The following is a 15,849-nucleotide window of genomic DNA, read 5'->3' on the forward strand; positions in this document are numbered from 1 at the left end:
GATCTCAAAATATATGCTAACATCACAGCAATGGTTGTGGTAGTTTGATGGATCTAGACTTCTAGCATTTCACCGCTGAAAGGCCCATGATATGTAGAAAGCCTCTCCCTTCCAAAAACCTAACTTGATGAAAATACAACTGATTACCATTTCTTGTTGATACACCCTATACCTTAGCTTGTCATGCACTCTTCTTTGGGGTTAATTTTCACTTACTTCACACATTCACTTACTTACAACTTCCTGTCATCCTAATTTAACATATCTTGCATCTATCCCTTTCTTATGCATGACACTACTGAAATGCTAGTTAGTGCCTACCCATATTCATGCTTTGAATATTGTAAAGTCCTCCTCTGTTGCCTACCACTTTAGGAGACTAACTTCTTTTCACTTGATAAGAAGCTGTTCTTCTTGACTTATCCATCTCTTCTCTCACTCCTAAACTGCTACCCGTTTTGCCGAGCTCTGGCCCCTAAACTCCTTTCTTTATTTTACAAAGCTTTTCTGCAATGTGTCTTCCCCATATATCTTCTTACTAATTTCCAGATACCAACCCAACTTGCAACCTCCACACTTCAGACAGCCTTCTTCTCTGCTCCTCTGGAATGCCCTACAAAACACTTAAGTCATTCTCCAACCCAGGTAACTTTTAGGTGTACCCTTAAAATCTTTTTTTCTGGCAATTATGCCTAAAAAAATTAATTCACTTCAGCCACTGACCAAGCTATGTTTCCTGCAGAATCTGACTCAGGAACTCACTGCATCTGAACATAAAACTTGTTCACTCATTACCTTACTTTCCTTGGCCTTTGGATTGTAAGCTCACAGGATGGGTTTCCTTCCCTATTGTTTCTTGTAATTTCTGTATGTTTTTTTGTGGAAATTGTATTATTCATTTTGACACATATATTTTACAACCTCTATATAATGCTCCTGTTTATTTTGTTACTTTGTATAGCGCCATGGAACACATTGGCAAATAATAATAATATAAATGAACATTTCAGTACTGTAGTGTTTGGACAATAATTAAATGTCGGCTTTGGGCAGAGTTAAGCTGCGTACACACGTGCAATAATTATCATTGGAAACGAATGACTAACAACCATTCGTTCAATAATCATTAACAAAAAAAGTGCACAACGACGCCGATGAATGAGGAACGTCGCTGGAAACGAACGACCATCCCGGCAGATCTGATTGGGCGACGATTGTTCGCAATCTATTGTGTGTACGGCAGTGATTGTGGGTGGTTCTGCAATACACTTTCTCCTTTACATGTCACTCCCTGCATCGTTCAAACAATCGTATCAAGCGTGTGTACATTATTGGTGGATCATATTTGAATGATCGTATAGTTATAGCATGTACAGGATTGTGCACAATAGGATTGTTCAAAATAATCATGCATAATTGTTGATCTGTCGTTAATATTGCACGTGTGTACCTAGCTTGATACCTAAATGTGAATCAAGATAACATACCCCTCTAAATTTTAACACTGTGGGTTGTCCCCTTCCCTCAGGCCCATACTTTTCTAGGACAGATCTGCAATATTTTGTTCATTTGTTGAGCCTTCTGCAAATAAAAATTTATAATGCATCACAAATGTAGTTTGTACAAGGCTCTGTATTTTAAAGGTCCAGATGCCAGTTTAGTATTTATTATAAACAAGAGTAGAGACCCCTTAATGTTACTAGACAGAGGTTCCCAAATTAAAATGTATTTATATTATTTGTATTGTTGTTAAGAAGATGTAAAAAAGAATGGTTGTTGGTTGTTGCAAGGGACACAACACCTGCTAATGTGCCAAGACTTCAATAGCACCTAATGGCCAATAACTGCTATGTTAAAATATTCTGTCTGATTTGGAATAAGAGAAATGTGGAATAGGCTGAGAGGGGTCCTTTTTCATTACTGATGTCAGAGAGTTATATAGCCATAAGGTGCTTTAACATTAACTTGTCTATCTACTGGCATTATAATTCAGTTTTGTCCTAAAAATTTAACTATTAAGGTGAACAAACAAAGATTTACCTTTTTTGCTCAAGTTAACTCAACACATTGTCAATCCTGCACCCTCAAAAATGACTTGCACATGAAATCCCAAATAATAGGGGCAGCAGAATCAAACGTGATAGGCTGGCTGTACATCACGTGAGGCTTTCTTCATGGGGAACGTAGAATGGGATGTTTACCATACTGTAGAATGTAGAACATTGCATGAAAAGGGAAATAATGGGAAGGAAAACATTCTGAATGGTACAGAATTTCCCTTTGCACGGACAGGAATTCAGTGTAGATTTTTAGCTTCACTGGCCTTGTGAAAAGCAGCTGCATGGCACTAAGTGTAATATTGTTGCATGACAAAGCCACCTAAAGCCATGCATGTTTTTGTGAAAGCTTCCTAAACATGCTGGTAAATCCTCTAAAATGCGACTTAACTGCTTTGCCTTCTATCAGCACAGCATAAGCAAGGCAACAGCAAATGAACAAACAGAAAATATGCTGAATGGGCAAACAAATAGGCTTCAGCTGGTCTTTTGGTTCACAGCGATGGTCGCTCTGTGAATACCAATCACTGTATTCTCTGCTGTACTGAAAACCCACAATATCTCTTTTCATCCCGTGGGCCCTTTTCACAACAGCAATGGGTCTTTATGTCTTTAGAATGACACCAGCCTCGGTCTGCTTCCGCTATCCAAAGGCGTGGGAGCTGAGAGAAGAAATTCAATCAAAAAACCTTTTACCTACTTATTTGCTACTGCTGTATCCCTTTTCCACAGTGTCTACTTGTTAATCCTCATCATTTAAAGGAGAACTGCAATCAGATTTAAACTTGCAAGCCCATTCTGTTTCCTTTTATCTGTGAGCTGCAGAATTAACCAATCAGAAGTGATTGTCCCTGATTACAGTGATTTGCAGATAGAGGTTTGGGGGAAGGGGGTCAGTGTGATATTAAACTTTCGTGTGCAGTGGGGGATCAGTTGCCAAATCAAGACGAAAAAAGGCTTCATTAAAAACTACTATGACCCTCTGGGAACTTTTAATTCTTCTAAATTATGTATTCAAAAACAAAAAGCAAAGGAAAAATCGCTTTTCACAATATTTCTTACCTAATTCTGTGTCTTGCCAGTAGTTCTCCATTAATTTAAAATGATACCTTGTAAACTTTGTTTGGCAATTGTGGTGACAGGCTGTTTCCTCTTGAACTAATGTGAAAACATTCATTTAACAGCATTTGAATAAAACCATGTACATCAGCCATCTGTCTGCTTGCACTTACCATAATAATCCAGTCGCCTTAAAATAACTTCCTCTAGATGTGTATTTGCATGTGGTATTACTTTAAACATTGAAGCCTGATAGTATATTGGTATTTTTACCAAATGCTGTGTAAGGATTACTTTGCACATGATTCATATGTAAAAGATTATACCACTGATGGTTTATGAACTTGAAAGCATAGTTTACTTATCTTACTTTGAAAGGCATCCATTTAAAAGTTTAGCCGGGCCATTTTTATAAAGTCCATCTTAGTGCCTGAAAATCAGCCTCTAGCAAGCTACCTTTCCTGTGCAATGCCATTTAACAATATTTCAATAATCATTCCAAACAAAAGCACACACATTTTTATTTTAAAGTATCTTCTTTGAGATTACTGCTATAAAGTTTGATATAACGTGACTCTATTGCTAGATTAAAAAGTTGGAAAAATGGCACCCTTTAAGGAATAGGTTTATTACCTGTGCTATCACCCACACATCACCATTCCCCTCATCAAATCCTATTTAAAGGACTTCAGTGAAACAGTCTTTAGCATCCAGTACACTTATCAGGGTGTTGGATGCCTGGTCCCCTTCTGCATTCACAGTGGTGCCACAGCCCCGAGCATGCTGCCAAGCTTCTGGCACTCCAAGGACTCTCATATGATGAAGGTTCTTTAGTAACTGTAGCTTTTCTGCATGGATCACCTAGGTAGCTGGTAGGACAAATATTTTTTCTTCAGAAAACTTTTTTTTTTTCATTTTACAATAGTCATTTTTTACTTTTAAATATTCCTTTTATATCCTAAATACTTTTTCTACCCTCCGGATAATTTAATATAATATAAAACATTCCCCCACCTACTAGATTGTAAGCTCTTCGGGGCAGGGTCCTCTCCTCCTGTATCACTGTCTGTATTAGTCTGTCATTTGCAATCCCTATTTAATGTACAGCGCTGCGTAATATGTTGGCGCTATATAAATCCTGTTTAATAATAATAATAATAATAATAGACCATATGCATTCTAGTATTTTGTTACCCTACCTTACCCTCCAAGACAATAATTTCTATTACCTTCTGTACTACTAAAGACATAGTTATAGGGCTGACGAACACCTAGTGCCTAGAGAAATGGCATGTTCATACGTGTGATAGTACACATTTAATAGAGATATCTGGAACCAATTGGACCCCAGTGCCTCCTCTTCATGAATCCAATGCAGCTTACCAAGAAACTAACACCATTATATGGAAAAGCTGAACCTGGAATTATTCAGAACTGGAAAAGTGTCTGCATTGTAAAGCATGTGTATGGTTTGGGGTGCACTAGATACGTTTCATTTATATTTCGTAAGGGATTTTTTTAACCAATATCCTCTATAAGTATTATGTGATTTCCGGGTAGTTAGTTTTGGGATGGAGGACTCTTCTCCTAATACTAATTGTTCTGTTTTCTGTAACTGATCTAACATCAGGTCCTTATGGACATTAAGCTTTGCCAAATACATTATGTTCCAACTGCACGTTCCTTAAAACTTCTGATATATAATACTGCATGTTAGAGAGAAAGAATATACTTGTACTTCAGTATTACACTTTTACTTTTTGTTAATTAATTATTGTCAATACTCTAAAAGCAAATTGAAAGTAGTCCTTTGAGAGATAGATTTTAGTAACACAGTAATAATCATTTATTTTTTTTGTATACGTAATTCTTTACAGTTATTGCTGTGTAGTAAATGGTAGTATGATAGTACTTATCCTTTCCTTAGGTAACATTTACATCTCTGTGTGTTAGTTTATAAAGTTATTGTGCTTTGTAAAGGGCCCCACCTCACCAGGTATACTCCTTTACAATATCTCCTTCAGCTTTTACTTCCATCACAGCTGTAAAAATAATAGCTACTTCTATATGACAGTGCTGGGGTCTAGTAGCCAATCACTAATCCCAAGCACTGTCACATGACAGGAAAGGGAGGTTGCAACTTCCCATAGCATTAGACACCAGCTGAAACAGCAAATACGGGATCTGTAGGGGTGTGCTGTTCTGGTTATGTGAGTTCAACAGGGCACACAGATGAGGGTTTTCTATTTATTCAAGGTATTATCAGACATCTTTTAACCTCCCTAGCGGTAACCCCGAGAGTGACTCGGGGTGGAAAAACAAATTTGCTACAAGTGGTAACCCCAAGCCACTCTCGGGGTTGAAACACCTATGGAAGGTTAGTAAATAGAGCGCTTACCTGATCTGCCGGGGTCCTGCGCCGTCTAGCGCTGTGATCTCTGTCTTCTTCCTGCTTCTGCTTCGATGAGTCACCGGGGGAGATCACGGTGACATTGGTGCGTGTGCACGTCCCGGCCGGGTGGGACAGGAAATTCAAAATCCATTGTATTGCATTCAATACAAAATAAGTGTATTGAATGCAATACATTGGATTTTTATGTGTAAAAGCAGTACATTGTTTTCAAGAACATTTATTTTACAGTATGTATAATACTATGAGTATAATATGTATTTTATTTTTTTTTTTTTTTATATTTTTTTTTTTAAATATATAGATTTTTTAATTTATTCAATTTATTGTTTTTAAATGATTTTGTGTTTCAAACTTTAATATACTCATACTATTTATATTATACTGTAAAATAAATTTTCATGAAAAACAATGTATAGCGTTTAGACATATAAAACCGAAAAGAAATGAACCGCTGGGGAGGTTAATTGCCCTAATTTATAATTGTTCTCCAATACTGGAGAAGATAGACTATTATGGAGAACCTGGATCCAATATACAGCAAGTTATTTTAGGAAATCTATTTCAGGATTTCTTCATCACCCAGATTTTCCCATGATTGTCTGTCTGTCTTTTTACAGAGATTTATTACATCAGGCTCTATGTTGTATTTTCCTTAAATGTATCTGAATTTGACACTATATCAGTATCTTCCTATATTGTCCTTTACATCAGTACTAAGAAAGGGAAAGCCAGCATCCTAACATTCTATGAGGAATCAGGCTGTATTGTGCTCTGGGTGTCATTCTGACACAGGAAACTCACTTTCATGGTGATAACACAAACACGATGGAATTAAGCTGCGTACACACCTGCAATTTTTCTCGTTGGAAAGGATCTTTCACGATCCTTTCCAACGAGAAAAGACTGCACGATGCATGAACGATGCTGTACATACAGCACCGTTCATGCTCTATGGAGAGGGGAGGGGGAGAGCGACGGAGCGGCACCCTGCTGCGCGCTCTCCCCTTCCCTTTCATTAGGATCGGTCGTCGTCCATCGTCCATGGATCCGCCAGGACGGTCGCCGGACGATGGACGACGACCGACTGTACACACGGCAGATTTTCGCCCGATAATTGGCCGATACCAATTATCGGGCGAGAAAAATTTGCCGTGTGTACGCAGCTTAAGTGTACTAGTTCTTTTATAAGGGTTTTAAAAAAATTTGAATTGAGCCACCTAAATCTAGTTAATTGCTTTGCATTTGTTTACTAAAAATGTACTATTTTGGCTAGCATTCATATGGTAAAATTAAACAATTTGCATTTGTTTAGAGTTGAAAGTAAGTACTAATTACAAGGCAAACTAATACAAGTGATACAGATACATAACACAATCTATGAAAATGTACATAACAATGCAAAGCGAAGCATTGACAACAGAAACTGCCAAGCTTCAGATTATTTTGTACAGGATGACAAAAGTTTTGTGTAGAATTGTTATTAACCTTTTGTTTTATATGTAATGCCATTACAATTTGTAAGTCAATGAAGAAAATGTTCACAAATATTTCCTTGTTGATGTCATTTAAATGTAATCATTTCCAATCAGATCTAATTATATTACAAAATATTTCTTTCTCTAGATTACTGCTGTTTGTCGAGAGGCTGCGCTGTTGGCTTTACAGGAGGACATCCATGCCCAGTGCATTCTGCAAAGACATTTTGACCAAGCTTTAACTATTGTTACCCCAAGAATTCCAGACTCGCTTATTACATTTTTTGAAGCCTACCAGCAAAAGAGTGGACTGCATAATTTATGAGATTTATTACATTAGAGAAATTTTCAGATTAAAAAACATCATTATGAAAATGTTAGAGTGTCTTTTTTTATACAAAAATATGTTTACATTGGTAGTTATCAGTTCAACTCAGTGATCAACTTGGTAATCAACATACTAAACTTTACCCAAAAGATTTTTCATTCTGGATTCAATCCTAGAAACTTATGAATCATAAGTAAAAGTTGATTTTGATGTTAAAAATTTAGAAATTTGGGGTAAATATTGGGTAAAGGAAAACATTTACAAAAAAACTCCTTGCTCTAAAAGAGATTGAGGTATTGTGAAATGTTAGTGTGTATCTGTTGCATTTTATCTGTAGGAGTAACTGCTCTAATGTTACACTAGAGATGAATTTTAGGATAGGTGATGCTTGACAAATATTGAAAGACAGCACATTCCACAACTAAGAGCTGGTAATGAGAATGATCCAGGCCAGTTGGTACAGAGGGTAGAGGTTTATGGATAAAGTAAATAGAAGTGGGGAGTCAAAGGTGCAGAGAAGATATTTGCTCTGCATAGGGCAAATAAAGGCACATTTCATTTCACTAATGAAGGTAAAACTTGGTGGAAATTCACCTTTCATCAGACGGCCCTTGACATTTACCAGATGCATAGAAAAGAAGGAAAATATTTGTGAAACACGTAATAGAGGATATTTTTAAGATAGAAATACATCCAAATATGTTAGAACAGAAAGCCTGAGGATTGCTTGTTCATTATTGTTGTGTACTTCCAGTAGAGACAATGCAGGAAATAAGTAAACTTTTCTAACCCTGTCGGGTCTGGTAATAAAACTATTTAATTGTCCATATTCTCCTCAATTCTTTTCTAGGTGCACCAAATGTCCCTAAAGGAACACAGAAATCAGTAATCACCTGAAAGTAATTTTAACATTTTCCAGTTCTATCCAGAATAAGTTAATAAAAAGCTTTGACTGTAAGGGAATTTGGAGGGGTTTAAGGAAAGTTAGTCTACAAGAATTTCCTTGTTATAAGCTAAAATATAATATTAACATAGTTTTTTGCTTAGGGCAGTGGTCGTTAACCTTTTCAGACCGGCAGACCACTAAACTTACCGGCTCCAGACCGCGCATGCGCAGGGAGCTAAGTTGTCACTCAAAGGGGAAGAAACTTCCCCTTTATTAAAGTCATGATGCCAGAACCTATCTGGCTTAGACCTGCGATGGAAGAGTGGGCGGGTTCTGTCCGGAGACCCAACCCGCCCACTTCTCTGAGCCTGCGATCCGGACGGGGGACATGGTCTGCGGCACCGGCCAGTGCGACCCCCCATCGGGGTCCTTCTGACGCTGACCACCAAAATTCTCTTTCGGGCCGGACCACCGATTGGCTACCGCTGGCTTAGGGCATTACATTTGTTTGCCTGGTTGACCCTCACGTCAACTTTGTATGCCTAATCTTCCTAACCTATCATTGATCTACCTCTCCATCTCTCTCAGACATATTAATCATTATTGATAATTAGAATGCATTTACTAGGTATACAGACTGTTTAGCCAGGCAAATCTAATGTTCACTTACATTTCTAAATACCATGGTGGATTTATTGTTATATACAGTCAGGAATTCGCCAACTGAAAAGATTTTTGCTAAGATCAACATTTTTTTTCACTTATGAAAGAAATAGAACAAAATGCTTTTAATATTTATGAGACACGAAGGGGCCCAATAGTAAAAGTTCATTGTATGGGTAGAAAAATTCCTTTGGTTGCATTTGACTCATCCCTGACCTAGTCATGGCTGATGACAGTGATATCCTGAGAATTGCTTTGGGAATATCTTATACTTCATTTAAATTTATATGTGGAATGAGAACAGTAAATATTAGTAGGGAAATATATTTTTACACAAGGCACAATAAAGAATATATATTCTTGGAGCTGTTTCTCGGAGATTCAATACTTCACCAGTACATGTATGTAAATTTGTGTAATAGTACTTGCTCATTACAGAAGTTACCTTATTGTTTTATTGCTGGATGATCTGAAAAAAGATAAACTGCTAATAAATAATACTGTTTAAAAAACATGTAAGCACATACATAAAACATAGTTAGCATTCAATAAAGCAGAAGAAAGTGGAGTAAAGGTGATGCAACATTTTTATACCAAGTCACTCACAGTTGAAAAGCTAAGCCAAATTATATGTCATTAACACAGAAAATGTATCTTCTGCCCTCAGATGTCGCTCTGTCCTTTGTCCTTTGACGAGGAGCAGCATTGTTGCTCCAGGTTAGAAAATGTGTTAAGCACTACATAACACCTCTTCCTTACTTTGTCTCCATAACATGTGGGAAAAGTGTTCTTGAGTTCTCGGAGGGAACAGGGCAGGGATTTTTAAACAGATATTATTAAAACTTTTTTTGGTACATTGAATAGCCCAAAATAAAGCAAATAAGAGTTCATTGTTAAGATTTGTACATTCTCACATGTAGCAAGTAGAAAGACCAGAGATTCTGAATAGACAGACTACTTACTATGTTTAGAGGTACAGGTCAGCAATTGGACCCTTACTATTCTTCTCATAAAAGGCTGGCTTTGGAAAAATGCAGATGACCACTTAGCATTGGTAAAATTAAGGGGTACTAAATTAAAGGATGTCCATTTTTTCTAGAAATTTGCTTTATTAAAAAATATATGATTTTCATTTAAGGTGAAGATATATGATGAAGATGAAGGAAAACAAATATCTTTGACTTCTAACATACACATTAATAGGAAATTTATGGAGTCATAGTCCCATCATTAGGAGACAATCTCATTTGGATTGTGTGAAAGGGGCCAAGATCAGGCTCATTCTATGCAGATATTCACAGATTAGTCATCAAGAAATGAATCCTTTATCTTGCTATGACCTCTGATTATATCACATGTTCACTCATCCAGATGAGACCTTGACAAATGACCACCAACCACTGGATTCACCTCTTTAGGCCTACATGTATACAGAAGCCATACTAAATCCAATGTCCTATGGTCACCTCTGGCCTTGCTTTTAGCCAAAAATGACAGCCTGCCCAATATCATTTCATCAATATCATTTAAGCTGCGTACACACTTGCAATTTTTGTCGTTGGAAAGGATCTTTCACGATCCTTTCCAACGACAAGGGACTACCCGATGCATGAACGGTGCTGTACATACAGCACCGTTCATGCTCTATGGAGAGGGGAGGGGGGGGGGGCGACGGAGCGGCACCCTGCTGCGCGCTCTCCCCTTCCCTTTCATTAGGATCGGTCGTCGTCCATCGTCCGTGGATCCGGCAGGTCAGTCGTTCGGACGATGGACGACACCGACTGTACACACGGCAGATTTTCGCCCGATATTTGGCCAATGCCGATTATCGGGCGATAAAAATCTGCCGTGTGTACGTAGCTTTAGCCTCCCTTTTCCCCCTAAACACAACAGTTTTTGCAGTCCTAGAAAGACTGAACTGTGACAATGGTAAATCTTGAATGTATGTGACCCAGACATAGGAAGTATAATGCTCAATCACTGGAAATGATCTAGCTACAATAATTGAGAAATTCTGCACAAAAAAATTTGTTCTATAGAGAGGGAAGGACAAGTGGGAGGCACGCGGCTGCGTCATCTCTATGAAAGTAGTTTATTATTTAGGGAACCACAACCATGGATAGCTAAATGATGCTCAAAGCTTAAGAGAAGACACAACCAGGGTTTGCCAGTTGGGCAATGAAGTGGCTAATGCCAGTAAGCACCAAAACTTTGTAGATTACTCTTTAAATACCAAAAGAAATATCGATATCCCATAAGGAATCAAAGTCAGCATTATTCTTATGACCTGTCTCACAAAAACAGTCGATTGACTGCATGCGCATTGCAAGATTTGGAGCTTTTTATTGGGTGCCAATGTTCAAGCCTAATGGGTCACATTGTGTTTTGAAATATGATACTAGAATTACCAGTCTTACCCTGATGGCAATTATGGTTGAACAACAGCTGGATAGGCACAGGTTGCCTAGCACAGTTAGTAAATGGAAAGTTAAGTGCACAGCACAGTACAGTATTCAGAAAGGCCAGACAGAGGATTCCTTCTGTGCTTTTGTAAGCACACCTCTAGCACTCACTTCCCTTCTACCTGCCTCATTACTTTTTGTGTGTGTACGGAAACTGCAGGTTCACTTCCGTCACTCATTCATTTTTAACCTTTCAATACAAGGCACTGAAAGAACCTTCTATAACTCCACAGTGTTATGTTCATGGTCTGCTTTCATTGGAAGGGCTAGGGAAAAAACAGCTAATTTTGCTCTTGACCTTTTTTTTCCTCAAAGTGTTTCACGACTCTGTGTAATTCTAGCATTTTGTGTAATTCTAGTATAACAAATCTGCCCAGTAAGAAAATAACATTAACCTGTCTGAGGTTTTACCTAATTTCACAATAATCTTGATATATTTTTTGACTACATTTCAACATACCAGCAGTTTGAAAAGAGTGACTATAATACGTCAAGTCTGTCATATTTTACTGGCTGCAATAGATGTGTTTGACCTCCATAATAAATGAAAACCAGAACTTGAGTATTATATATATGCTTAAAAATGGGTAACACCCATGTTTAGCCTTTTGTTTATTGCAGCCCACATATTTTATTGTGTATATTTTATTGTATACAGTTGTCGTGAACTCATCTATTCTTCATAACCATCAGACATATTTCAGGTAAATGCGCTGAATACAAATAATTGTAAATGGATGGTCTACCATTGGCCAAGTGTTTGTGTTGTCCACACTATTCATACATGTCCTTTTATTTTTATATTTGCAGTAGGAAAATGATAGATGGAACCCATATGCTCTGACGTGGAATCTGAGTGCTGCAGGCAACCAACACAAGACTGCATTAAAAAAATATCAGCCATAATGCAATACATTTCATTGTTCTAATGGGCCAAGGAATCTGATTGGCTTCTAAAAAACCAGCAAACATTTTGGTCCAGAATTCTCAGCTCCTAACACAGAGCTGATGTTTGTTAGTAAGAGTATATACGTACAACATGCGGCCTTGACTTCAGAGGGTTGCATCAAAAATGTGTGGGCCTTTATATTGATGGATTTAAGATTTAAGAACCTTAAACATGGCAAAAAGACAACAGCACCAAAAAAAAAGAAAAAATAATTTGAAGTAAATCTATAACATTTAGATTGTTTATAATGCAATAAAAGCTGTAATAGCTATAGATACCTATAGACACCTGTAGCTGATAGCTGATGTTAGCGGTCACATTTTGTCCTTGGCCCCAGGGGATATAAACACTGTAAAATGACTTATGTCTGATATAAGGGACTCTTCCCCGTAGACAATATAAAAACCAGAGCCCTGGTAAGTCATCATGCTAGCTTGGTCAAATTTGAATGACAGTTCAATTGATCACTAAACATGAATAGTAAACTAATGCCAGGATGTGCTATTAAAAGCAGTATTTTGTCTGCTTTAGAACTACTTTTTAACCATATAGATCACCCAACAGTGAGAGATGGTCTTCATTTCTCAAACGTATTTCCATATTCCCAATATACCCTTACCTCTTGTTTCTATACTGAATTTAGCTGCAAACAGGTGTGACCATTTGTACAATTTAAGGCTTGGGGCTACCCCTTCTAAACCTGATTGCCATAGACATTGATCCACAAATGCACTTATAGTAAATATATCTACATCCATTATGTACTGTGTTCTTAGGTCACCTGCTGGTGTTAGTGGGAGTGGGAGAGGTGTCAAAATAAACTACTTAAAGAGTCTGTGTGTAAAGATGCCAAATGACTGCAGTTTTATTTAACACATTGGTGTTTTTAGGTGGGTAGAGTGGATGGATTTTTTATGACTGGAGTAAAGGTTGTTGTAAAGCTTGTTTAATGTTGTTCAAATTTACTTAGTGCTCTATTTATAAAACAGGGAATTTGGAATTCCCTCAGATACTTCAAAGAACTTTGAATACACATTTAAGGTAATTATTAGATTGATTGTAATGTGCTCATAAAAGAGATCCAATTTGAATAAAACATTTCCTGATTCAATTATTGCAACTATAGGTGCAAAACATCACACCTCAATTCAGTCATCATTGTCAGGTCTGAAAAAAGGTAATTCCACAAAAACTGGGACAATTTATTTGCATGATAAAAACTTCATATTGGAAAGTTTATTTTGTACACATAATTATCTTTAATTAGCAGGACTAGTGTACCATTGTAATAGTAAAAGCAACCCTAGACTGCAACACACACCCCCAACAAGAGTTCTTGGTTAGGCTACGTACACAAGTCAGATGATTCTGGTCCAATAATTGGCTCAGGACTGATATGGGATGAGAATCTGCCGTGTGTACAGCGCTCAACTTCCGGATGACAGACAAGAATCGATCATAATGAAAGTGAACAGGAGAGAGTGCAGTAGGGTGCCACTCCGTCATTCTCCCCCTCCTCTCTCCATAGATCAGAACAGTGCTGTATGTACAGCACTTGTTCATGCAACGTGCAGTCTTGTCGCTGGAAAGGATCATGAAAGAATATTTCCAAAGACAATTATTACACGTATGTACCCAGCCTAAGTTTGGGGTTTGTAGACATTGGGGCTGATGTGAGGTCTAAAGGTTCAGGAATTGGGGCTTATATGAGATCAGTAGTTGCAGGAAATGGGGTTGATCTGAGGCTTAAGGCATGCTTTTGTTCACTGGCATGTCAATTGTCTAATCATTATCAGTCACAATTAATATGAAAGAGTAACTAGTAATAACTAGCCCCTGCACCATTACAGGCCACTGGCATCAGGTACTTCCACTAAATCAACTTCCAGTATGCAGCAGATTAAATAAAAAAGAAAGGCTTTAATACAGTTCGGTTTATCACCTATTCCCCTTACCCCCACCCCAAAACCACACACACACTTTTGGCTGTATTTAAAAAGCAAACAGTGCCAAAAGCAATGATGATCCCAGATATATAGCTCTACTATGATTGCTGGTATATCTCTATAGAAATGTAAAATTAAATAATAGTGTAAAAATGTCAAACAAGCTTCTGCATGAAACAAAGTTTATTCATCCCATTCATCATTCTAATGGTTTTGAGGACAAACTAATATCTGATCATCTTAAATCTTTTGATCCAAGACCAAAGCATAAATGTGACTATATAGTCTTTTCAATATTTTTTTTTAGAGATAACTGAATAAGCTTAAAAGAAAAGGTTAGTCTCCCTACAAATTTACTAATATAATACATGGGGTGAGCAATATTTGCTAATTATATACTGTGCAGGTCTTCTTCCTGCTTTGCAGTGGTACACCATGGTTATATTTTACTGTTTTTTCTCTCAATGCAAACCATCACTGAAAACAATGTTTTATATCTTTTTTTCCCAGACTTAGGCAGGGGTGTTCATTTGTGTTTATGATACACAGTGATCTAACAATCAAAATGTCATCCAGTTTTCTTTTGCTGAAATATTAAATAACTGTGGTAATAATGATACCTTTAATAAAGAACCACATTACATGGTCTCTGCCCCTGGACTGTCAGAAGTTTATAGCAAGGTTTAAGTTCTCTTCCATTGAGCTATAGATTTCTGTCATTCAATGCAAACATACACATCTGCTGTAAAATCATATGTACAATGGCAGCATTAGAAGTGTATAATGTGCTGTGATGTGATACCCTGTTCATCCATGCAGACCTCAGTAAACTAGATGCACCTTTTGTAAATGCGGAAATAGTTCTAATTCTTTTGTATATATAATAGTGACTCCCAGTGTGTATTCCTCTGTGCACCACTGCTAGAAAATAAATGACCAGTACTTCTTTGAATATAATTATTCAGGTGGTGCCCTCCATGAAATATTGCTTTCTTCCTTTGTACTCTTTTGTGTTTGTTAGGAGTTGGAATTCGATACGCCTGCCTTGTGCAGCTACTTCCTGATCGTCACGCTCCTCTTATTGAGTGCTAAGCACCTATTGTTATTACACAAAGAACACAATTTTAGAATACTTCCACAGTGCTTTCACAGGATATTACTCAAAATCAAAGTAGACAGCAGGACATCCAGAGTGGAATAAATAATTTTATATTGAAATGCCTATAAATAATGTTAGAGATGAATATCCAACTACAGAGCATTAAGAGCAGGCCTTACATCATCCAGAGCAAAGAGCACTAAAGTCCAAACCAACAGTACAGGATAGAAAAGAGAGACTTAAGTGCAAAAAAAGTCATGTCTTTGGCACACCTCTATTGTCATGCAGGCCATGATAACTTAATGAGTAAATGATCTGCCGATACCTTTAATTCTGAAAAAATATACAGATGACATCAGTAACTTTTCCTTTTCTCTTTAAATAATAAAGTAAAGAACATATACTCAAGGCTTGCACCTTTGTTTACTATTTTAACTTTAGTATATAATATGCAATGCATAGTGACAAAAATGTTTAGAGATGCACATTATTCAAAAGAAATGTGTTCATAC

At 37.2% G+C, this 15,849-nt stretch overlaps 1 protein-coding gene across 2 annotated transcripts in view; it reads left to right on the forward strand.

The window, feature by feature from the left end:
* Window positions 1–7,471, forward strand: part of AFG2A (AFG2 AAA ATPase homolog A) — a 210,471-nt gene extending 203,000 nt beyond the window's left edge. For both annotated transcript variants that reach the window (XM_072405798.1, XM_072405799.1), the window contains exon 16: window positions 7,153–7,471. In XM_072405798.1, coding sequence (XP_072261899.1) covers window positions 7,153–7,329 — 177 coding nt within the window. In that variant the 3' untranslated portion in view covers window positions 7,330–7,471. The remainder of the gene's footprint in view (window positions 1–7,152) is intronic.
* The last annotated feature ends 8,378 nt before the right edge of the window (window positions 7,472–15,849 follow it).

The sequence above is a fragment of the Pyxicephalus adspersus genome, chromosome 3 (assembly GCF_032062135.1).
Source record: "Pyxicephalus adspersus chromosome 3, UCB_Pads_2.0, whole genome shotgun sequence".
In the NCBI taxonomy this organism is placed as follows: domain Eukaryota; kingdom Metazoa; phylum Chordata; class Amphibia; order Anura; family Pyxicephalidae; genus Pyxicephalus; species Pyxicephalus adspersus.